Below are 26,306 nucleotides of genomic sequence, written 5' to 3'. Positions count from 1 at the left end.
GTCTGTCCCTCCCTCTCTTTCTGAGTCTCGGGATTCTGCAGCTGAGGTGCCAAGGTCTGGGTACCCTGCGAAGTCACAGAGGTGGGGGGGTTTCGGGGTTGCAGGCCTATGGCATTCATCAGGCCCATGTCCCTGTCTGTCCTCCATGTGGCTCTGCTGGTTCTGAAAAGAGAGAAAAACAAGTAAGACCAGGAGCATTGGAGGCAACATGCCCCAGCAAGACTGAAGCATCCACCTGAGCCTCTTCTTGCCTCCGCTCCAACCAGGCACCTGCTACCCACTATGCAGTTGGGGCTGGAAGGAATCGTGACCCACACTTATTTACACACATACAGACAACCCTCTCCAGCCTCAGCGGGCTTGTCTCTTGAGTTTTAAGCCAACAGAATCTTATAGTCCACTCACCCTTCCACAGAAGCAGCATGTCTGAGAGGCACAGATAGATATCCCTGCAGCATCACTAAGCCTGCAGAACAACTCCGTCTCAGCGTCACTGAGTTGAGTAGGCAACACAACGTGTAGCGCAGGATCACAAACACACACACAACCTCCCTCTGCACACTGGCAGGGTGGTTTTAACTCCCAAGGACACAGCCTGTATCCCTTCCCTCCTCCGGACCTCCTCGTTTGTCAGCATCACACATGAATGCACTCCAGCAGGCATTTCTGCCCGTTCCAGTTGGACAAGAGAAATTCTCTGTTCTCAAACGCAAACAACAGGAACCACCTCAAGGCTCATTAGCTTCTCAGAATCGAACAGTTGAAGTGTACAAGGCTACAAGAGCTGAATCTTGACAATGCTTGGATTGCTCCTTCCAAAAACTGACCTGTGGCTGTAAATGCTGGGAATGGTAAAGAGATTCTAGGAAAAACTGCCTCATTCACCACCTTTTTTCATAAGGTTTTGAAACCTGCCACACTTTTCTTGCTCTCTTCGAGCTAGTTCATTCTTAAGCAGTATTTCTCCCTTCAAGCCCATCATGCAAGACTGGTATGTGTTGTCAAAAAACGTGAGTAGCGGCAATAACCACTCACGTGGCAGAGTAAAGAATCTCCGCTGCTTACTTTTCACTCTCAGTCAGACCAAGGCTGTAGGACAGCATAGACATTACCCTGTACACCAGCTCATAACTTCCTTGGGATCAGGCTTCTGGAGCTCACAATTCAGAAACAAGACTGTCACCCTCTTGCTGAGAACAGCTGGCTTATGGAGAAGTACTCATCACTGGGGAAAGAACCAAGGGACTGCAGCATCACCCTCATGTTTAGAATAACTAATGTGTGCATCACTGGACAGACTGGATGAAGCAGCAAATAGTGCCGTCAAGGGACTTAGTTTTATTTTTAGAGTTTATTGCTGAGAAACAACTGTCCCATGACCAAAAACTATAAAGGGATGAAAAGCAGTCACCAGGACCACCCAATGGATTTGCGCTCATCTCTGTGAAACCCCTCATTCTTCAGTTATCCTCCAAAGGTCATTTACTTTGCGTGGTGTTTTTGATGCACTAAGCCCCACATGTTCCTCCTGCAGCTTGCTCACGGATGATACCGACGCCACGGATGACACGTGTCCTTCACTATCACCGGCAGCACTTTTGGGCACTGAATGTCACTTGCTGGAAGCAGGGCAGGTGACTCAACTAGGCAATGTCAAAGAGGGGGAAAATTGCATATTTAAAGCTGCCAGTGCTAAGGGAACAAAGAAGTGGTGGTGCTGTCAGGAAGGGTCAGGTCTCTCTAACCCACACCCAGGAGACTCACCCAGGCCGCTCAGTGCTCCTGCTGCTGGAATGCACAGCGAAGACGTTCTCATTCAGCTGGTCCCAGTGGTACTCAACTCCAGAGTTTAAGGCCCTTGAAACACCAAAGAAGGAAAAAATATTAGCATGACAGGACACTATTCCAGCCAGCACACATTACGTCCCCACAACGCAGTGTTGATTCCTACCCTACAGAAACTGCAGACCTAGCTCAGTTCACATTTTCATTAAATGGGCTCTTCACCATAAACAGCCTTGCAAACATGGAGCGCTGTATTACTCAGATTGCTCTGGAATATTCCAGTCATTTCAATTCAATATTAGCACTGAGGAACAACAAGAGGAGCAGAGAGATTTTCAGGAAATGAAGACATACAACCGTGTGCATAAAATCAGGTTACCCTAACTCCAAGCGACTAAACAAAGAATTGGAATGGAAAGGATAAATCTCTCTGCTGTCAGTCTCTCACTGACAGTCACTGCAGAGCAAGGGCAGATGTAGAAGATATTTTAATAAGTTTCCACAAAAGATTTTGTACTGGATCAACTACATGTGTGTCCAAAAAGTTCAAAACTTGAATTTTACAGCTAATGCTACTAAGTTTAACAGAACAGCCAACGCTCTCGCATTCATTCACAGTGCATTTCCCAAAAAGTCACACGAAGCCAGGGCTCACTAATCACTCCACAGGAACAGGCAAGGCTAACAATGCATCATTGCTGAAGACTACGGGCAATCACAGAAACTAACCCACCATAACCATAATTCTGTAAGTGCGTCTCCCACTATTTCTAAGGCTCTCCAGCTCTTAGACTGGAAGAGGATAAGAGCAAATCCAGCTTACTCTGTGCCATACAGAAATGTCAGAGGCCAGGGACACACTGTGCGGTCCAAGGCAGTATGGAGATCTCCCACCTACTGCTGTGTCTCAGCTCCAGAAGCACTATGGGCTGCACTACCACGGAACAGACTTTCTGTATAGTGTTTTGCCACGCCATGCTGACATATTAGCTCCCTGTGAGCTGGCCTTGGCGTTTCAGACTGGTGCTGTGTACTACCACATGGCTGCTGGACTGCAGACACCTGATGGCGCTAGGTGGAGAGTTAACAGTGTGTCACCATAAGGTGAGTTAAAAAAAAAAACAAAACCAAACACCAAACCAAAAATAAAACAAACAAAAAACCCACCCCAAACCCAAAAAGTCCTCTGCAGACACAAGGGAATTGCATCTGAAGAGCTGGACTTGCATCACATCGCAGCAGTCTCAGAGCATGAACTAGTCCCACAATCTGAAGGAAGGATGCAGAGCAAGTAGTTGGTAGCTGGTTACAGCTTGGGCACAAACATGGTGTTTTATGTACATATAAAAGCTGTTGTCCCTGTAATGAGATGCCTCAGCAGAACTGGCAGGAGCCCCAGCTTAGAGGATGCTGCAGGTCAGACATGCTGCAATGGGAGAGCTGTGTGTGCTGGAAGCCTGGGGCTAGGCTGCCGGGGTGACAGCACCCCAGGGCGGGACCAAGGGCGAAAGCTGGAGAAAATTAGGTCAACAAAACCACACAAGGAGTCTACAGGAAGTAATCAGTCATCACTTTTTTTTTTTGTGCTGAGCTAGCCCTGTGTTACATTATACCCCATGAAAGCAGCTGCCAGGGAGATGCTGATTTACAAAGGCTTCAGAGTTTACTGACAGATGGTAACCTGTCACTAAAACCACGCCAGTCCCTCTGGCTGCTCCATCCCCTGCCTGATATACTGAGGTTTAGCTGCCACACTTTGCTGTCTGCAAAGCAGCACACTCCCTAGGCAAGTGAGACTTTCTGACCTGGTAGTCAAAATTTCCATAAAAAGTCTAGCTTGCTTGGTATCTGCAGCTATTACACAACAGAGCTAAACTGACCCATGCTCTTCTCCCCCTCCTTCCACACTTCTTCATGCTTTCCAAAGTGCAGGCATGGTCCCCACAGCCACCTACACAACTGGTATTCCTCGCCAAGGTGCTCTGTGTGCTACTTGTCTTTGCCAGCTTGCCAGCTCCCAAGAGAAGAAACCAGAAGACTGCAAAGCTTTCCCTAGGCCAAAATGTGAGTTGGCAATACTGTGTTTCCTCTCTTCCCTCCTGGAAACACCGTGTTCCTGTACTACACAGAAAGCTCAGCTCCTGCACACACACACACACACACTTCTTTGAGTCTGATTCATCTCACTTCTACAAAAGTATCATGGTACCAAGCTGACATGCAGTACACCAGGTTACAAACTCCTGTCCCTGCTCCCACCTATTCTGCAGAGGCTCACTACCGTACAGTGGTTGCTGGACCGGAAAGTCCGTTCTAACTCCATGCTGTCAATTTGCACCTTTCCCTGGACAGGGAAATCAATAGCCATTCCATTTAATACATGACTTTGCACATTGGTTTTAAACGCTGCCATTTATCAACTGAGTTTCCCTGCCAGGGTCCTATTAGCTACTCATTTACTGCCAGAGAATCGAGGACTTTGCTTTCCTTTCCCAGAAGGAGGACCTGCAGCAGCTGGTACCACTCTTCCCATTGCTGACTCTGGGAACACTGATGAACAGGCTTAAGTCAAGGTCACTACACTTGGCCATGATGGGAGTTCAACATCCTCAGCACCACTTTAACCTGGCTTTTTAGTCTGCAACGAGTGTGTCTCCCTGCAGGGCCAAAAAAGTGGTTCAGAATAAAGAGCTGGCACTCCCTACCACAGCAGCGAGCATCCTCACTGCTACCTTTCAGCAGACTCTTCCCTTGGTCAGTCAACCAACTCACCCTCTCCTAACTCCACCTCTTGCAAAAGACTTCAAGTGATAAAGCCCTCAGCACGATCTTCGTTCTCTTTGGCCTACAACTGCATCGCTCAAGACCCGGAGCCCACATCTGGCTCTCTACAGCCCTAAGACCAACATCCATCTTGCTCCCCATTAGGTCTTCCGGCATTTGGATGATTGATTGAGGCTACAGAAGAGATGTTTCAGACTGCATCAAGGTACAGTGAGGAAAGCAAATATCTGAACTTAACCGGTTGGGCACTATTTTTTATAAGATGTCCATCACTTCCATTCTTAATAAGCAAAGATTTCATCAAAGAAATGCTGTTAAGTGCCAGTTTTAAGACCATGACTGCATTAGAAACTTGATCACATAATCGCACCTTAAACCAACTTAAGTACACAACAAGATGCGTGTGACAAGCACAAAATTACCTTGGTTTAAATCAGATTTTCAATTAAGCTTAAAGATTTGCACTGGTTTAACCACACCTATTTAAAACAGTGTAATCTCCTGTTTCAGAAAGCCTAAAGGTTTTTTAACTCCCATTGCAAAATACTGCTTGAATTTTGTAAATTAGCAAGCCTTTCACAGTACGTTTCCCAGGAGATTTGCAAATCAAGGCCTGACTATTCATTTCACAGAAGCAGAGCTTACACTGGAGAAACGAATATTTTTCAGGTAATGTAAGCGTTTAACTTTTGCTCCATCAAACTCTAGACATGGAAATGCTGGAAGCACTTTACATTTTCCAAGGCATAAGGTAGAAGCTCTGTGTAGCATGGAGCATGTTGACACTTGGATGTGGATGCGGTAAGGAGGACATTTGTTGCCCAAGGCTTCAGGGTGAAAAATTGCAATTCTCCACACTGCGTCAGTCATGGACAGTGAAGTCCACTTAGTCAAGTTCTTATTTTCTTCCTTTTTATGGCTGTCACTAAGCTCTCTAAGCCCTCCCTGGAAATTTCCATTAGCTTTGTTAAATGCAGAGCTGCTCACAGCCTGGCTTTCCCAGCAGGGCTCTGTTCCGAGATGGACTTTTCCTTCACGCCTGTGTCCAGCTCACATTATTAACGAGCTTGGAGAGGATGAAGGGCACAGACTTGCATGCTTTGCTGAAAGTCGAATAAGGGTTCAGAGTGGAACCTGTTAAGTACCAAGAGCCAACAACTTAGGCAGCACCGCCTCTCCCTCTGCATGGAAGTATTATCTACACAGCTCAGGTATGTTCCCCTGAAGAATCTAGGACCAAGCACTAGGAATTAATGACAGAATTATTCATACGTGACAAGAAAGCTGAAATACGATTTACTACATTGGCTTAACCAGTATTTGAAAAGTAAACCACGAAAGCACAGGTCAGTACAAACCGACTCAGATATCTGGGTAACTCCCCCAGCTGGCATATCCAAAACTGGGAGTTGAAGAGGAGGAGGGATTAGGACAAAAGTTCCCCAACTCCACCATAACAATACAGCTCAGGAGCAGTACAGCAAGACAAAAAACCCCTATGGTTTGCAGGTTGGGTATGCATGTCCAGGAAGGCATAATTAGCACTTACTGTCTTTTCGCTTAAACCATCCCCAATACTGAAGAAGGTAGCAGCAATGGGCAAATGCAGTGCTCTCCGTCGTCAAATCCTGCCACATGGCAAGACCCCACAGTAGCACACTTGTCTGCTACAGCACTGAATTAAATTTTGATTAAGACATTGCTGCCTGCAATCCCATCTAAAAATATCAGCACAACCCCATTACTAGAATGAAGATTGTGGCAAGCCCAACATGGAGACTAGCTGCAAAGTGATGCCACGCAGCATGCAGCCAGGTGAATATCTGATTTTCATGCTGCCAAGGTTCACCTTCTCCACAAAAGAAATTACTCTCTGAAGCTGATTTCTCAAGTATACTGTCCATTCAAGATCACTAATAGCAAGCACACAAAATGAGGTTAGTTTACAAAGGATTTGAATTCCCCAAGATGTGCTTTCTTCCCTCTGTGTAAACTTGTCATTCTTAAAGCTTTCAAACTGTATCAAGGAAATACAGGGTGAGCTACAGAGAGCAAGGTGACACTGTCCTGAGGAACAGCAATCCATTGTCCAGGTTTGGGAAGGAAGAAGCAGCACACGGTATCTCACACAATGCAACGCTCAGCCGGATTCCAGATGCATCCTTGTCAGCAGCTCATTATCTCTTCTGCCGGCGTGCGACGATCAGCACAGCAAGCCCATCCCTGGCTCCCATGATTAGCTAGGCAATGGTATTGTCAGGACAAGGCAAAGTCTGGCACTCCCAGCAGCTGCTTGGATAGGAAAACAATCATTTCTAACGCCCCGCTTCATAAATATTTAGCCTTCTGTGCAGTCGATGAACCACGTGCAGAGACGAATGCAAGTGAAAATTGGCTGCAATGCAAACTGTATGGAACCAGTAAATGGGATTCCTGGAGTAGCTCTGCTGGGCAGCAATTCCCTCTGACCAAGGAAGAGGTGGCAGTTTCATCGGCACTGGCCTATTTCAGAGCACACCCTTGGAGTACAGCCTGTGTATGACTAGCCAGGGGAAGAGCATGAGACGAGTACAGGAATTCCTAACAAGGTAAGTCAAGCAAATACAAGGTAAGTACAGAACACAAGATCTGCCATTTACGATTAACAACCAGACAGATGTTTAAGTGACGTATGAAATTACCCTATCTATCACATTCAGAGGAACAATGGAAAGACCACCCGTTCTCCGCAACTAGCAGCAGGTGCATTTTTACTCCCTATACTGATACAGCCTGCTAATTTTCCAGAATCCTGCAAGCTTCGCCCACCTGGAAACCAGCAACCAGGCAGAAACACATCCTGACACCTACCTGAACTGCCAAAGGTGCCGCAAAAGCAGGACAGCAAGCAGCTTGGTGTAACTGGTGGCCATGTGCCTGCTTCAGGGAGGATGTCAACTCAACCCAGAATGCTATGCAAGATGACTGGCCGTGTTTATTTGACTGTGCAGTCCTGCCAGCTAGGTTAAATACTGGGATTTTTGAAGAGACTCTATTCAAACTCACACCATTTAAATGAGGTTAGCCTTATAAATTTGGAGGCACCAATGGCTAATAACACTTTTCTGGCTCAATGGCATGAATATGCATGAGTTTGTTCTGCGCACTGTTGGGCAACTAAAGCTGGATACAATCCATGCTCTTGTGGCCAGCGGCTAAGGTTTAGCTAGAAGGCACACCTCTAACAGTCACCTGCCCTGGGCAAAAATGTGATATGTCAGGAAGAGAGTCATCAGTCAGCTAAGTTAGATACTTCAAAAAGAGAGAGAGAGAGAGAAGAGATTAACACAGTAGGAAGAACCAAACCAGAATGGTTTCTTCTGAGCCACGGGGTTGCTACAGCTAAAACCCAAGTGACTTCCAGGAGTCAGCATTTGTAACCTACCTACAGTTTGCATGTAGCAGATGAGCAGCCTTCTAAAATGAGTTGAAACGAAGGACACATCAACAGAAAGCCTAAGACTTACATTTCAAGGGAGAAAGTCTTAAATTCAGAATCAATCTTCTAAGATATTCAATAGGAGTTATAAATGGAAATTAAGCACCAAGACAATGACAGAGCAGAAGGAGAGAGTTTTGTATGAAAGTCTGGATGTTTGCTTATCTTGGGACCCAAGTACCAATACTGAGATTGAGAGCACTGCCCTTAAGGGACGCAAAGCTAAACAGCAAAACCTATGTTGAGAATAAGGACAAGAAAAGTCTGTCACAGACAGCCTTCGTGCCAATATCAATTCTCCTACTGAAATGCCACAACAGTTTTTTAAAGCAGCTTTTCCCAGAGCTTTTTTTCACCACTCTCAGCGTGACAGAGGAAGTCATAACTCATGCCTGAGAGAACAAGGGGAACCTTCTCAGTCCCAAACATCACTCCCGCACTACTGATGTTGTAACTAGACATCACCTACTTTGACATTTAGAAGAGATATATCCCAATTTGGAGGGCGCATACTGAGATCACCATCAAATGCAAAATATTTGAATTAACGCACTACTGTAAGCAGATGGACATAACACTCATGCAAGGAAGACCCAGAGTTAAGATTTGCTCCTACAACACCAGCAAGATTTTTGTGTATCATACACTGCACTACACAGTAGTTTTAGCACTACTGGAAAAAAAAAAAAAAAAAGCATCTTTATGTGAATAAGAACATACCACCCAGGCCAAATAGCCTGGAATAAACAAGGCAGAAATAGACCAAATAAGAATTTCCTGAATTTTCACTGATTTTCTTCTGACTCAAAATCTTGCCAGTTTTCCACAGTATCCTTCACTTATCCACCGCCAACCACACCAAGTAGCACGTAGGGATCCTCTGGAAGGTAAACAATAGATTCCAGAATGCAGAGCTTTAAGTTCCTTAAATAAGAACAATTCAGCTTGGTATCACCTTAAACCAAGCTCTAAAGATGGATAACTTGCTTAAAGTCCTCTAAAAACCTAAAGGCTTGTTAATTGCTTCAAGTGATTACAGGCAGATTATACTCCAAGTAAGCTTTGAACCCCCAGAATATCTTAAGCTGTTTATGATCTAACAGCTCTTCCAGTGGCTTAGACAATTTAGGATGTTAGGAGTCTTTGGGGGAGCGCAAATTGCTTAAACCTTCTAAGGTCTTAAACATCTTAAACTGCTACAAGTCTCGAGAGCCAAAGCCACTCTTTAGTCATCTTTGAACTTTCACCAGCCTTTCAGCAGAAACAAACATTTACATTGATTCAAAGGCGAAGTAGGCTTGTTTTGTAGATCTTAGGCCAACAAACTAAACCAGGAAAATGCATTTAGAAGGGGAGAAAGCAACTTCAAAATAAACATTTAAAATCAGCAAGCATAGCAAATGCTTTTAATTTTTAATAGACATTGCGATGTGCACACACAAAGCTGCCAAACTCCAGAACCAAGATCTTGGCTTGGTCTAATCTCAATGAGATCCACAGGGCAAGCCAAGTTTTATATTTTTAATCTTCAGCAGCTTTGAAATTAGCCAACTAAAAAGTTTTCTGTTTAGCACACAGGGGAAACCTGCTCCAAAAAAAAAAAGGAGGGGGGGATGGGAATCGTCAAAACCCCCAAATCCACAATTATTATTCCAACTGCTCACAGTTTGTAGACATTGAGTTGAGACCATTTACGAAACCAGATAGCTTGAGGATTTAAAAAAAGGAAAGAAAATGAAGAAAAAGTTGCCTGTTTTACTCGCTAGCTGAATTCATTACAGTTCTGCTGGAAAACACAGGCATAAGGGACAATGAATAAAACTCTACAAATAAACCGGATCAAAGACCGGAAAATTAAAGATGATCTTATTGGAAAGCAAAGGGAGTAAACAACCAAACAGGGAAGTTCTAGTACAGACCTGCGGAGAAAAGAAAGGTTATAAGAAAGCAGGATGGACTGGTGCCGCAGAAGAGGGAAGAGACATTCTAAAAATAAACACAAGGAAAACGGTACTAGAATGAAAAAACGTCTGTTCATCAGTGAGGCTACGGACAAAAATCAATGACGACCCAAAGTGGACGAGATACTGAATTTTCTCTCTGAAGTCTCCACTTAAAAAACACCCAAGGGTACTTATGCAATTAGCGCGTAAGAAAAGAAGCTAGACATGGCAGCTAGTTGCACTCATTAAGAAAATAAAAAAAGTTAACTTTTTTTAGCCATTCACACCTGATTTTTAATACGTTACAAAAAACTGAGAAAGTGACAAAAGGTCAAAAAAGCCAACTTAGCAGCATTCTTCAAAAAGAAAGCCATACTTAAATTGACAATTACTCTCTCCTAAGCATAACTTTTATGCTTAAAGACAGTAATATAACAAAGAGAAAAAAGAAGAAATATGAAAACAATGAAAGAGTAGGCAGTAAGTCAAATAATTGCTTGCATGAAATTTAATTGCTATTGTAGATAGAATTAGAAAAAAGTAAAGGAAGAAAAGGCGGCAGGTGTGATCTGAATAGATATAAGTGAAGCATTTAGTAACTGGTCTTAAGAGTATGTGGTCATGCTTTTAGAACGATTGATACCCAACCTGAGAACCAGTAAGGACCTGCAGAAGCCCAGTGACATAGTACCCAAACTGGTAAGCGGCAGGTTAAATTCCTTTAACACAGAGCCCTGTACCAAGTTCCCTTTCTCACGGTGGAAAATACATGTCACTAACTAGTCAGTGATTCAGCGTATCTTGAAGAACTGGGTGAGGGAAATGCACTTGGTAGTAACTGAAGACTTAAAAGTAGCTCTCAAAATTTATCTCTAGGATTCATAAACATATTAAGTGGAATTTTATGAGGGCATCTTCCACCTAATGCCATCATTCATCCTGGATATCAAATTCACATAGAGAAACGGAAATATAAATGAAATAAAAAACAATATCAGAATGGAAATACTGTTTCAAGCCTCCACATTACCACTCTACTTCTCCTGCATCTGCAATGACTGTGCTTCTTGGCACTCAGGATACCTAGGCTTCCCTGCACAATTTGGAAATAATTCATTTCAGTTTTCTCTGAAATGCATGAATAACAAAATCCAAATACAAGCGTTCAGGATGCATCTTTAGTGCAAAATTGGCCATCTTCCCACTTTTTCAATCCTTTCATCAATCAAAATCATCCTTTACCCTCATATAGAAAATTCAATGTATCTTGTGTGGTTAACAGGCAGCAAAAGTCCAGGACATGCATTCGTTTACTCGGCCACGCTCAAAGGTGACTGTACAGATGCTGCCTTTCAAAGGGCCATTTGCAGGGAGGACTCAGACATAACCAGTATCTCCAGCTGCCCCAGTTAACAGTTGTGAGAACATTCCCTGTGCAGGGTTGCTAACATCCCTCGGTTACACATGAAGGAAGACAGCTCCTCCTTCTGTCTCTTTGTTTACTCCATCCTCCAGAAGCTATTCTTAAAATGCAAACAATGTACCAGGGTTCATGCTGCTGGAGGGCATCATTGCTAGAGGCTGAAGAGCCTGAGGAATGGAGCCAGCCAGCAGAAAGACACGATGCGCCGGGCGGCTGGATAGATTACCATCGAGAGACGGTAACACCAACGCTGATAACTAGACGTAGACATGTTGTCCTCATTACTAGATGAGTGGATACGTCATCCTCAGAGGAAAAAAATCTGGATTGGTGTGGACAGAGAACTGCAATGATCCTCTGCAAAGCTTAGGAATTTATCGTGAAGAGAATTTTCCCAGAATAATGTCACGTTAGAGGCAGATCTCACCATAAAAAATTAAAATATGCACACTGCATAGCACTGATTCCGTTTGAGACTCTCCACACCTACTTCCCAACGAGAGAATTCCAAGGGATGCTGACTCTGAACCAGATGCATCTTCAGGGGGTATTTTAATCCCATCACCAGAGGCTCTGTCTGCTGAAGAAATCCTTCCTCTCTTGTGGATGCCAGCATTACATAGCTAGCCCTAGACAAGGTGCTTTTGAAACAGTTTTCTCAGAACACTGAGGTTTTTGGATTAGTATTTCCCAGTGAGCACCGAGCCCTTCCAGAACCTGCTCCTGAGCATGGAGGGGGGCACTCAAGATGAAGCGACAAACAACTCATATTTGCACCCCCTGCCTTTCTGCCACAGCAGTCTTCCACAAGAGGAGCCAGCAAAGGGCAATAAGCAGCATGCAGTCTGCTCCTCCTCATTTTCGGTCTCCCCTGCTCGTGTTCTACAAGACAATTAATGTTTGAGAAGCCCCAAGAGGGTCTTTCTGAATGGGAAAGCTCTCGTTAGGATGTGACAGGATAGGAAAGGTTACAAGCACTAAAAAACAAATTCCTCTTTAATTCAGTAGGGCTGTTTCTACTGTACAAGACACTGTGGATTTCATTCCGTGCTGCAAAACCCAAAGATTCAGAAACTGAATCAAACCTTGAACTACGCAGAGCCAAGAAAGATGTACAAAACTTGAGTGGGCTTTAGCACTGGTCACAGTTACACCAAGGATGTCAGGCAGCATCTGGTGGGGGAGAAGCAGCCTGGGAGGGGCTAAAAAAGCAGTAGCAGCCACACAGAAAAGTCAGTGTGCAAGAGGATAGCAGAGAAGTGGAGTGAATTCACACTGCTCTGTACCACCTCCTGCAACAGACCTCCAGGCCACAACACATGGTGGTTCACTTCATTTGCTAAGCGAAGTACACTACCTCAAGTGGTGTGCCTACAGGGATTCCTGGTTTTATGTGGGATGGCTCTCACCATGAACATTAATGCCATGAATTGAATGTCTTGATTTAAGCTCAATGGTGCCCACCCTTTAAAACATGGCAGCCTCAGAGCCTTTCAATACCACACTTCTGGACTGAACACAAACTCACCTAGCATCCAAGCAGCATGGACTACCACATGGTAACGTGAAGCCATGTGCAAGCAGACAGCAGACTCATTACCTAACATGTATGCAAGTCTATCAGTTGGCAACCATCAATATGCTGAACCATGAAAAGAGTGAACTACAGGACCCTCAAAAAAGGAACAGGCTGTCACAGTCTCATGCAGAGTGCAACCTGTACCCCATCCACATCTGAAAGCCAAAACTCTCTTATCAGCAGGACTCACCTCTGAATCACAGACCTGAGTACCCTTGGCTCCAGCCTATCATCACTGCCATCGGTTAAAAATCAACAAGACAAGCATGAGGCATCCCCTGAAGCACTTACACTGCCTATGATCTATTCAATTCCATTCATTACTCGATGCATCTTCAGGACTTGCAGATGCCTTTCTTTGAATCAGTTTCCTGCACTTCATGCTCTGTCCCCAAGGGTCACTTCCATGAGCCTTCTCCCTGTGACTCCTTCTCTTACATGGTAGTTGACGATTTTTTCAAACAAAAACGAAAGATCAGACTTGTGAAAAGTAAATTGCTTGTTGTCCTGTTGGTCACTTGCAGAGGAATTTGTTTCCAAAAGCTGGGTTCCTGTGGGACAGGAACCAGTCCCCTGGGTTCTTTTGCACAGACCCTTCCTCAAAAGGACAGTAATGCAGCAGGAAAAGCAGACAAACAGGTCATAGAGACCTGCTCTAAGATGGATAGTTTGTTTGTTTGCAAACAAGTGAAACCAGCTAAACAAGCAAAAGAAAAGAACATATGAAGGACAGGCAAGCACTGCTGAACACCAGCTCCACCACCTTTGCTATTTGTTATCCTTACTTGGAATAGTATTTATTCACTGACAACTGGGATCTCTGGGTTTTTAATACAGGTCTCTGTCTAATACTGCATGTTCAAACTAACATATTAGTAAATAACGTTAAGCTGGTTGGCCTTTGAGTGTTTGGGAAAGGAGGAACTTTCCTGACGTTACATTAAAAGTTTCTTCCAGTTTAATCACATGAAAAGCAGAGCAAACAAATTGATGCTTTTCAATAGCACAATTTAGTGAGCTGGGTGTCACCCTGAAATCTAAGGAAGCGGGTACACAATGTCTTTTCTTTCCTTTGCTCACCAGAATGCAACCCTGATAGGGGTTATATATTTGGCTAATAAAAACGCTTATTCTATCCTCATAGCTACTGTAACGGCTCATGAATTCCCACCTCTTACAGGCTTCTTTCAGGCCCATTAGGTGCATTTCCAAGTGTGGATGAACACTGCTGTCACCACCTCACCTCCCTTACAGCACAACAGCTCCGAGAGCCAACTTGCCAACACCTGTTTAGACATGGACCTTGGATTTAAAATACTGAAAACTGCTTCACAGCTCAGCAGTCCAGTCCCACCCCTAATCACAAGCATACAAGTCATACACTTATCTCTGCAAGCCAGCCGAGTTGCATCTCCAAACAGCTAAGCCTTTTCCATCCACCCCACCAACATACAGGCTATTGCAGAAATCAGTTGGTTAGCCACCTTTCTCTAGTTCGCAGCCACAACCTACTCAGTCACATTTATGCCTCTTTGGTCTCTAATAAAAAGTATACACTTTTAAATAGTTCTCTTTTCCTGGAGATTTACGGAAGGCTATATAACCCCCTCAGCCCTCCTTTTTAGTCCTGCTAAAGACCCCAAGCTGCAGGTTTTCTTGGATAAAAATGCTTCACTGACCCCGCTAGCAGCTGCTCTTAACTACTGTACTGGTTCAAAGGCAGTTCTGAATATGGATATGAGAATTTTAAACTGTTCCAGCTTATGTATCTAGTTCCTTCTGCAGTGGTACCAACATTCTGCTATCTCTGCTGTTAAGCATCTTGTGTCTCATCCTAGAATTAAATTTGTTGTTTTTACAGCTTCATGTATTGATGGCTTAATCACCTACGATCAGCTAAAACCTCGGGCCCTTCTCCTCCTCTGTCATTTTAACTACTGAGCTCAGTGTTATTAGTCACTAAGTGCACTTTGTACTATTAAGTTCTCATTTCTATAGCTCCAGTTACTTTCAAGGCAATCCAATTCTTGTGCAATATTCTGATCTTTCTCTGCAATGACAAGGCTAATGTCACATCCTCTGCAAATTTATTCAGCACATCCTTACAAGGCATTAGTGTAAATAGTATTAATAACCAGCCTCAGAACAGGTTCGTAAGGAAGCCCATCAACGACCTCTTTTGTGACAGAGTCCAGCTCTCAATCATGTTGTGTTCTTTCCTTTAGCCAGGTCTTCACCTGCTCTTTACCAGATCTTGCCATAATCCTAATTCTTTGCAAATTAACTAGATTTACTGTAGCTCTGACATGGGAACTGCCTTACTAAAACGCAGAGGTATTAGACCTGGAGCAAGTTCTTAGTTGACCCTTTAATTAAAAATAAATACGCAAAATTCTCAAGGACAGCTATCCAACCTGCTATACTCCACCTTAGTCAAACAACAACACATTCGATCCCACTTTCCATGGGTTTAACCTTCCTTTCCTTCAAAATATACCCCACAAACCTGTGTACCGGGTTCACATTATGGACTGCCAACATAACGTGACCTTCCTCATTTCCATCTGCAAGAAAGACTGCCATCAACGCTACACCAACTTAGCAACATAGCCAAAAACGTTTGATTTTAATTACTGTTTCTTTAGAACTCTGGAAGGACTACTTGCATAGCCTCTCATTATGAGCTCATGGAGCTTCAAGTTATGCCTTTTTTTTTTTGGTCAGCTTGTACTTCCAGTCTACTCATCTCATTTTCCCTAAGCACATGATTTTCACACCCTGTATTTGAGGCACAGCTGCTATTTCAAACTGTTTATGTGATCCCTGTAGTACTTGGTTTCAAATGCATCCATTGTACATGGTAATAAAGGCCGAGGGAATTATAACCATCTCCGTTGTTTGCTACTGACCACAGTTTTCTTTGCCAAATTAGAACAGTGGGGGTGTTCTCAGCAGTACGGTGTTTTCTGGATCCCTGCTGTTTGCTAGGCTATCCCCCATATAGTAATCTACCAATTGCTGAATCCTTTATTTAGTATTTCTCTTCCTCTGTATTACTGTGTATAGAAATTACACAAATATTTTTCATCTTTCTCCATCAATTCTCAAGTTAAAGTCAACAGATATGCCAACCTCAAACCAAGTCTATTAAGCCAAGAACTGCTAAGATGGCATCTACGTATCAGGATTCTTCCTTTCTCTGAGATCTTCCAAGTAGATCGGGGGCAGACATCACAGCCACAAGCCACTTCTGCTCTGACAGAGCCTCACTCATTTGTGTGTTCACATGTTAGAGCCTCAATGCAAATTATTCAGCTCAGTTAGCACCTACACCTTCATGCAGAAGTTTAAGTTACTCTGGTTGTTGTTGGTCTATAAAATGGGGGAGTTGAGAACAGAACATACCAGGTGTCCCACTCCAAAAAGAACCCACCAGTCCATGTGAGGTCTGCAATAATCACCAGAAGCATCAGTCACTCCAATCCACTGGCAGAAAACCTGTTGAAGCATTTCCGTCTAACCACCAATAAATCTCTCACCTCTACAGCCAGTTTATTTCACGTTTATATACAAAAAGTTTATTTTTGTTGGAATTGTGCACGATTGTTGCTGGGATAGAAGTAAGGAGATTGAAGAGTGCCCTAGCAACGTGGTGAGCTAAGAAGGTTTCAGAGAGATGCTACAGAAGGACTGACAGTGCTTCCATAACATACCACAAAAGTGTTCCTGTTGTGTCTGTAATTCGTGAGGTGCCAAGAAGAGACATAGCACTTAGCCTGCGGCTACTTCAAGCACCAGAATGGATACCTAACGCGGGGTGTGGGAAGCCAGGACAGCCAGACCAAGCTTGACTCTGCAGCATTCCATCAAAGCAGCTACCCTCAGGGAGATTTCATTTCCCTAGGTTCTCATCCAAGTTCATCTCACGAGCCATAATCAGTAGACTAGATCTTATCACTTCTCTATACTGAAAATAACTTAGAAAAACTCTTGAGTTCAAGGAGAGCCATTATTCCTGAATAATTCTTCTGCTTAGAAAGTACAGCAACTATTCTTGAAGAAAGCCACTTATCCTGGAAGAGAGTGATTATAGCTTATTCCATGATAATATCTTGTAGAACTTCATGTACAAATACGGTCTTGATGAAAGATTATGTTCAAGAGAACAAGAAGGCTGTTTGAAGAGCGCTGGCATTCTGTACTACTGAAATTGGTCTAATCTGAATTCCAACCACAGATCTCACCAGAAGGTTGTACTGAACTAGTCACTATATTACAATGCTATGTATTTATTCTGACTTAAGATAGTGATTCTACACTGACCATATGACTCTCCTCAAGCACCACATGCCTGATCTCATGTGGTAACATCACCAGCAGTGCTGCAAGTTTCTAACTGCCAGCTTTTAAGTTACAAGGAACTTCAACATGTGAAGCATAACCCGAAAGAATACCAAGGTAGTTTAGCACCAGGAAGTAACTGAGGCAGAGAAATCCCTGAAGTGTTCCTGCAGCATAAAACAAATGCTGCTCCAAAAGAAGCACTTGCACAACACAAAGGAGAAAAGGGTCTCAACAAAGTATGATGCACAGACACTCCAAGAACACTGAAAGCAATACATGTTTCTCTGCTCAGACAGTCATCATTTGCGTCACATCATATCCAAATTAGTTTGTGTTTAATTGCAAGTTTAGAAAGGGACAGTTACATCCTTCATGGCGCTGTATAGATAAAAGAGAGCTAAAGTCTACATGTCACACCATTGGGCTTTCAAGTGAGGACCAAAACAATTCGCTGGTTTGCTCATAATCGTGACAAAAATCTTTGCAGTTCATAGAATCTCATGCTTGAATGCTGTAACAAGTATTTGATAGCTCTAGGTCAGCAGCTTTCAATCTGGTTGGTGGACTCCAAGGTGTCCATGAAAGCTGAGGAAAGCATGCATACCACTAACAGCTCAAACTTTCTATTCTTGCTAGAAACTTTAGAAGTCCATAAATCCAGAGAGACTTAAAGACACTGCCTTAGACATACATGAAACAAAGGATCCAGAAAGCCTAGAAAGACATAGGAAATAAAATGAGCTAATGAGATGCACTTCAAACAGCCTCAGAAGTTTATAATCAGCAAAATAAACACTGATTGTAAGAGACTCGGCTAAACACTGTGGCAGTCCAAAAGGAGTATTAGGAGTCAGGTTTTTTGGGTCCCTCAAGCACAGTGCCCCAGGCAGTGAAAAGCCATCTTAAGCCCACTGCCTTAAGAACAGAATGGCCAAAGCAGTTATATCTCCATGTAACGCAAGCACTTACTCTGGTCGGCAAATCACCAGGTCCCCTTTGTTGGTGCCATATGCCAATCCCAGGCCTGGCTCAGGCAGCCAGCGAGCTGAGTTTATGCTGACATGTCTTCTCTGGTCGGCAGGCATTGGGTACAGTACGTTGAAAACTCTCTGAAACAATAACAGGAGATTACTTGACAGGACAACACAAGGCAGGAGAGCCAAGGAGGCTCAAACAAGCATTAAATCTCCCTCCAGCCGCGCAGCTGGCCAAGGAGACATGTCGCTTTATAGGATGTTGCAAGAAACCACTAATCCAGCACCAAGAGTAAGCAGCTGCTAGAAACGCACATACATGTGCCCCACGGTGTTTAATAGACCGACTGGCACGCAGCTGCAAAGCAGAAGCAATTCTGTCACCAGGAGAATCTGCATGTCACTCAGTGGGCTGCACAGTCCTTCTATTTAAACTAATTATAAACAAAGGGATGGGGACAAGCAGTACACTCATTACAAATCAGGACAAGTGGGACTCTTCTGGCCTTCACCTTTCATCTTATATTCACTAGGGTGGAATAGGAAACTGGCAAGTACGCAGGCTTTCAGCATCAAAGTTTATTGTTTCTATCAAGTAAACCAAACTTTATGAAAAAATAATATACAATTCTTTCCTTTTTTTAAACATTTAAACAACCTCCTGAAAATGTTTCAGAGTTTGACCAACCCCCCACACCAACAGTGCACAAAGGAAAAGTCAAAATCCAGAGATTATGAAAATAACACAAGAAGTAACAAATCCCTCAGTTCAGGTCCCCTTCCAACACCATCCATTTTACCTGCAGTAAGGTAAGAAGCTGAAGAGCCGCTAAGACTGCAGGTACTTAGCACAGCTGCAAGCCAGCACTTCCCAAATGCTGCATTAATGCAGGTGAATAAAAACCCTGTGCACACGAAGGACCAACAGCAAGCTCTGCCTTCTGGTCTGCACCAGCTGGGTTTCTGAAATGGATGAGCTTGAAAAGCAAGAACGACGAAGCAGGAACAGATTATACCTACACAGATACTCTCCTTCTACTCCAAGAAGCTAATGTCTTTTGTACAGCACCGCGCTTTCCTGGACCCTGCCATCCAGCAACCGGAACTGGGTATACTGACAACACTCCACTTACACAGAAAATATGACACATGTAGATCACAAAAATAAAGGCATGGGAAATGGAAAGAGGGTTAATGAGTCGTTTTGGCCACCAGGAATAGACAGGGACAAGCTGCTTCAGTGTACAGTGTCCCATCAAAACATGTTCCATCACAGCTTCAGAAGAGCAGGACTGAAGACTGCATTTACAAGTCCAAATCAACAGAATTTCTGCAGGAATTTACCAAGGATTTAAACCTGTAATCACTGCAGGTAACACAGACTTCAAATCTAGATTTTCAATGGGATAAGTCCCAGGTGAAAGATGTTTTCGTTAGATTTTCTAGTAAGCAACCATCCATCCATCACAAAACCTTTCTTCCAGACTCCCCAGAAAAGGGGATGGTGCTGGAGCAGGCAGCAGGGAAAGGATGAGGATGCGCTGGAACAACAGGATAAAGGTAGACGGGAATGGAGATCAACCACAACTGCAGTGCTGAGGTGACCTGAAGTAATAATTAGAATTCTTTAGGGTGGGACTCATCAGCTAGCATATCAAACTGGGGCTGTTTTTCTCTGTAGCTCTACTGCCCACCCCACATCTTGTCCATTTGACAATTCGACTTGTGAAGTCTGAGGCAGAGACCACTTAACTGTATGCCCTCCAACAGCCAGTACCCAGAACCTTCATCTTGACCATCGCAATGCGAACAAAGTCAGAGCAAAACAATATAGCTACATTATTTCCCGCCATCAGTAACACATTTAACCTCTTCTCTGAGGAGGCCCCATTAGAGGAGAAAACGTCCCTAAGGATTTCTCTGTATGATAGAAGCTGGTTGCTCTTCACCCTGGCTATCACTCAGCAGTTGGTGTCTTCAGAGAAGCTCGGTGTTTGGATGGAAGGAACAGGCCCTTAGGGGTTTATCTAGCTCTTGCCCACCTCTGTCATGTCTGCTCGCTGTGCAAGCCTTGCTTACTGTAGCCGGAGGGGGGGAAGCGGAGAAAAAGAAGAGGGGGAAAAAAAATAAATTAGATGTACGATGGTAGCATCTGTTACCATGGAGATTATGGTGCACTCTGAGATGGGAAGACTGGATTTTGAGGAGGAGGAGGAAGGAGGGGAAATGGAGGGGTCTGCTAGAGCTGGGAGCATAAATTAATAGAATAAGCATTCCAAATCTCTTAAGAACTGCAAGGGTTTTCCATCATATCCTTCTTCAGCAAGTCAAAAACAAACAGTTTCTCTTCTCCTGAGAATGGTTTTGCAAGGTATCACAGCTAGAGTAGCTGCCTTCCTGGGCTAGCCACAAGCTCTCCTCCGCTTGCCGGTCAATTTGCACAGCCGCTGTCCCACAGGCTCCACAACCAGCCACGCCAAGGGGGGAGACTTCCTAGCTACAGCTGAGCATCCCTGTGCTTTGCAGTAAACAGCACCCCAAGGAAAGTGCTGCCAAGGACATGGGCCTGGTTCTGACAACCCGCAAAAATGCTGGCTGAGGGCAGAATCTCAAAGACAAGATGGCTTAAAAATTCTGCGTAAGAATAGCTGCTTCATCACTCCACTCCATTCATTTCTAAACAGCTTGTCACGCCGAAGAGCTCCCCTCCCCTGCTGCTTCCCACTCCCACGCTAATGGGACAACTCCATGCAGTGTTAAGGGTGATGACATCCGTGCGTGTGGTAATTAGTACATAAAAAGAGAAAGCAGCTGTACTGGCATAATCACCACTCGCAGCAGTAACCAGGACCCAGCTAATCAATCTAATGCAGTCATACAGACTGGCTGGTGCAACTGCATCCATTAGCAAGACCCCCTACTCTATTCACAGAGTGGAAAAAAAAAAAATTAAAGTTCCTTCAACATCGGCGGGTCCCTCTCTTCAAAGGTCAGAAGTCTGCCAGAAAGCATTATTCTCCATAGATCACAGCTAATTCCTTTCAGATTTATTTTTTGTGTGTATTTCTGTTTCCATTGCTAAATCTAAGAAGTTACTGAGATTATTTCAACCAAAGTAGCCAGCCTGAAAACATACCACAGAGTGACCACACCTCTTTGCCAGCGGGACTGTCCATGCTTCGTAGTTCTAAACTTCTAGGAATAATATTCAAGTTATTACAAGAATCCTACACTAACACAATTCTCCAACTAGGTCAAGAGATTGCTGCCAACACTCAAGCACTTTTAAAACTAGCAATATAAATGCATAAAGTTGATAATTCACTAGTTCCCTTTCATTAGGGTTGGTCCACAGACCAGTTGGAGGCCATGTTGATGGCCAAGTGTTCAGGAACCCATTTAGAACCACTGCTGTAAAAGTCCACTGATCTTGAAGGTGCCCACCACACTCTACCACAGCCTCCAGAGAGTTTATTTTTAATAGGGTGGCATTTTCATTTAGGAGAGATATCGTATTGCATCACACTTTATCAGCCCATAATCACTGCCTGCAGTCACAGCAAGCTTCCAGGCTCTTCACCATAACAAATGTCAAACTTGCTCTTAGCATCACTACACTACTAATTCAATAATACACAGCCACACCATTAGATGTGGCGATTCAGCGTTTTATGAAGTTGGCAGTTGCATCTGCTTCCAGATGCTATTCTGAAATAGAGTTTTGAATGGCTTGTTTCTCTAACTATAAACACTGGGAAGTTTGAGGAGTGGGAGCTTCAGAACATGCCTATGGAAGCTTAAGCCCAAACAGGCAACGTAAGTATAGCAAGCTGTTCTCTTCTTGGCATCAACAGAAACGTATGAATGTCATTTCAGTAAGCAAGAAAGGTCCTACCCATTCCCTTTAGGGCCAGCCTGGACTACCCAGAACAGTTGCTTGACCTGTGCTTATGTTTGTAGAAAATCCTGTCTCTGGTGATCTCCCCACACTTCACAGGAGATTCCAGAGGTCTTCTGTCATTTCAGGGACTCCATCTCTCCTCTGAGTTCAGGGGATGTCAGCAACATAAAAAGTCTTCCTCTAGAAATATAAAAACTGTCTAGGTAGCTAAGCTTCCGCACAAAAGGTGACTCTCATACAAAGAGAAAGCAATACTCACTAAAGAAACAGCTGGTTGCTTCCATTCTATATCCCTGTAACCATAAAGTGCGGGGAAAGATTTGGTTGAGTAATTTATGCCTGCACTTCTCTTTTCAAAGACCGCACTAGAAGCAACTACTTATCTCTTTGGTGTGCCTTCTCCATCCTCCCTGAACAGGAGTGGGCATGTACATCATCTACTGAACTCCCTAAAGCTCATTTCATAATTTCACAGCCACTTCTTCAATGTTGAATTCAGCAGGGAAGAAGACGGTTCAGAGAAAGCAGGGCTGTAAGGCATGAATAAAAGAAAAAAACAGGCCCTCAAAGTACTTGGCAAACAAGCTGCATGTGGACTGCAAAGGCCACCTCAAGTCCACTGCTGCTGCTCCCCCTCCAACTTGTCAGTGCCGGCACATCGGTACTGTAGCACCTGTCACAGCCATCGCTTAGGTATCAAATTTAGGTATTTACTTATGGCAGAGAGCCAGGAGAGGCTGCACAACAATCAACAGCCTCAAGGAATCCTTCCCGATGATTGCCGTCAAGCTGCTCTACTACTTAGTGGGAAGAAGGGGGCCCAGGGCACAACACATAAGCACAGAGCTAGGCAGTTAATTTGTACCTGCCCTGGAGGGATAAGAAAACTTTTTGCTAAAAGCCTCTGCTCTGCAAAATCCTAACTATCGACCTACTGCCTTCCTCTTCCCCTCCCGCTCTGTCCCAGGGAAGCTGCTGCTATTTAATAACGCTCTTCAAATTCCACCTTTCCGCTGCATTTCTGGAGTGTGCCAACATTAAAAAGTTGGACAGGGCAATGGCCAGGATCCTGTCAGTCATCAAAGTAGCAGCGGGCTGCCCCAAGCCTGTGCTATTGCTGTTGGTTGGCACGGCTCTGCACCGCTCGCCCGGTCCGAGCTGCACCGTGCCTGGCCAAAGCAGAGGCACCACGTCATCTGCGCAGCTGTCTCTTTGCTCAAGGCCTTCCCACCTCTACAGAGAGCAATGAAAAGCAGGGGAGTGCTGAACACGACTTGTTTGGCAGAGTGGGACCCTTCTTCTCCCTCTCTGGCACTCAAGAAAGAAAAAACATGTTTTGAAGCTGGAGGAGAAGAGAGTTGGCACAAGCGGGTAGGGAAACTCAGCAGGAACTCTTGCTTTTTATCTTTTTAAATTCAATAGAGACATTTGTGGTCTCGACTAGATGCATCGCCTTTCAAGATGCCAATAAATTTCAAGCCATTACCTTTGCTTAGCCCAAGCAATAACTTAGGCTGTTAGATCAGCCTTGATAAAGACTGCAAGGGGAGGGGGTGCAGGTGTCCTCTCATTTACATGGAGAAATCTTGTAATCTGTGAAGCTCCATCCTGACAGGTAAAGGGAGAGGAAAGGCTGGAGCACATCAGGTGGGTTTATCAGGCACCAGCCTAAAAAGGTAATTATTAATTTTCAACTGAATCGATGCTGTCACCAGAGGCTGACTGACTGTGAAAACACACAGGAAGAGAAACATCTAACGTACTCTTACTGGGAGGACTGGTAAAATCCAGTTTCACAGCTACTCTAACCTGGGTTGCAGAGAAAAGAGCTTCAGAAAGGAGCATTGATCTCTGCTGGATGGGTATAGCTGTACTGGCAGCCAACATTTGCACCTCATGCCTGTATGGATGTAAAGTTTATGCTGGTAAACAAAGTGCTCTTCATAGGGATACATGTTATACCACGAAAGTAATTGTAGAGGACGCACAGCTTTGCCAATGTACCTGCAGCTATACCAGAGCCTCTGGCCAGCACAGGCACCTCATTTCGAATACACTTAGGCAAGTTAAGCTACATGAAGTATGTAATACCGATGTAACCCTACAAGCACAGCCAATCCACAGCACTATTAAGTTCACTGAAAGCACACCTTCAAGCAAAGCCCACATACAGTTTGAAACTACTCAAAGAGCATAAAAACATATGCAGAAAACTACAAACTGCACTTGTACTTGCCAGAGCAGCAGATGAGGTGCAGCAACAGGATGAAGGCACAAGCAGAGCAAAACCAGCAGCAGTACAACTAGGGCTGCACACATTTTGCATCTCCCCACTTGCCCTTCATCTTCTGCTCCACAATCCGACCTTGAACAAGAGCTTGAAATTTCAGAAGTTTCACGTCATCTTTTTTGATTGCAAGCACCTTACTGAGACTGAACAGCACCCACATCAATTCATTATCTTTTTTTGCCTTACTCATTCCAATAGTGTGTTGCCACTGAAAGATCTTACCTGTCTTGTTTTTCTTTTTTTTAAAAAGTCAACGTGTTAATTAGTTTACCTCTGACACCAGGGTATCAGATAAGTTGCTATAAAGCATCTACCACTTTACTGAAAGCCCTATGTCATTTACTCAGCTGCCAGGAAGCCACCTGCATCACTGACTTCTATAATGCTGCCAATTAATTTAAACAAGTCTGTGACTTTTTAAGGTCCAGACATATAATAAGAAACAGACATCCTAACCTGATCTCCTTAATAAATAACACTATCCCTTTTTTGCTTAGATTACATTCTTTACTCTGCCTTCTATTAGTGAATTTCACAAAAGCTGCAGAAAGTCAGGCTTATGCCTCACACTGCCACAAACCCCAGAGCCCTCTGCAGCAGAATTCAAGTCTAGCTTGTCTGAAGCATAGGGCCTTGAATGCAAAGCAAAACAAACACTCCTTGGGATTAATGACCGATAGCTCAATGCATTTATTCATAAGACTATGTATATCAGTATTCTGAAACAAGGCAACTCTCCCCTTTGTTTGGAAGGGGTCTCCTTTCTGCATCTATAGGCAGACGCAAAGAAAAAGGCATGCATTTCCCATGATCAGACAGGGGAAAAAATTTGCTTTTTTGCTCCTGGCCTCCCCTTATTAGGCAGGTTGGTCTGTGCTGCTCTCAACCCCTCCTCCACAGCTCATTCCTGCCAACAACATACACATCTTTCCATTACATCTTCTCTGTTAAAACGGAAGAAGCAAAAAATAATGCACTTATCTTTTTGGATTTGTCAGTCTTATCCTCAAATGGACCTTATCATCCAATGCTCAACACAAGTAAAATTTCTTTCAACTCCATTTATCTTCCCCAGGTGCCACAGGATCATACATGAAATTCTTCTTCAGTCTTTACCAATACAACAAACCTCTTTCTGCCTTTTTCTGTACCTGCTGTCAGCACAGAAAATCCTAGCTTTGCTTTCTGAGCCACAGTGAATTAAATGAGAACTCACCCTTAATTTTCAGCAACAACTGAAACCTTAATAGAGGATACTTGATGCAATTCCTAAAACAGGTCAGAAGTTTCTGTTGAATGGACTGAGAAACTTTCTGTAAAGGTAAAAAATTGTTAGTTCTTCCTGACCATACTTGATCACATAATTTATTGCTGATCTTTCAAATCAGGAGAAGTCTCATTACAGCACACCTAACTCTTTTTTTCTTTAGGCTAGCTCTTGGCATTATCAGCTGGTACTTCATCTCACAAGCCTGCCATGCAACTACTACATGAGAAAGAGCTTTAAAATAACTAGTGGGAAACTTCAAAACATTAACAAGAACTAGGTCTTATGAACAAACAGATCATCTCAGGTAACAAAGCTCTCACTCAGGAAAATAACACAACCGCAGTGAAGTGGCTCATTAATTTACTACCCGTCTCCCAATGGCAGCAAAACCAGGCTAATGCCTCCAAAAAGCCCTTTAGGGGTCTGGTCCAAGCTCTGATCTGAAACCTAGGGCTGAGTAAGCAAGAAATTGCTAAACAAAACAATTGTCCTTTCAATTGTGCATGCGTGTGGTTGGAGCAGATGAAAGGAAGGA

The 26,306-nt window shown here is 43.8% G+C and overlaps 1 protein-coding gene across 1 annotated transcript in view; it reads right to left on the bottom strand.

Moving 5' to 3' along the window:
• Window positions 1-26,306, bottom strand: part of LOC104165673 (activating molecule in BECN1-regulated autophagy protein 1-like) — a gene marked incomplete at its 5' end in the record, with an annotated part of 52,440 nt that overhangs the window by 9,702 nt on the left and 16,432 nt on the right. Inside the window, 3 exons of the mRNA XM_009705368.1 lie at window positions 25-162; window positions 1,765-1,857; window positions 18,306-18,445. Coding sequence (XP_009703670.1) covers window positions 25-162; window positions 1,765-1,857; window positions 18,306-18,445 — 371 coding nt within the window. The remainder of the gene's footprint in view (window positions 1-24; window positions 163-1,764; window positions 1,858-18,305; window positions 18,446-26,306) is intronic.

This window comes from Cariama cristata, unplaced genomic scaffold, assembly GCF_000690535.1.
Source record: "Cariama cristata isolate BGI_N322 unplaced genomic scaffold, ASM69053v1 scaffold7120, whole genome shotgun sequence".
Taxonomy (NCBI): domain Eukaryota; kingdom Metazoa; phylum Chordata; class Aves; order Cariamiformes; family Cariamidae; genus Cariama; species Cariama cristata.
Note: the sequence above shows the minus strand (reverse complement) of the source record. Positions and strands in the feature narration are given on the sequence as shown.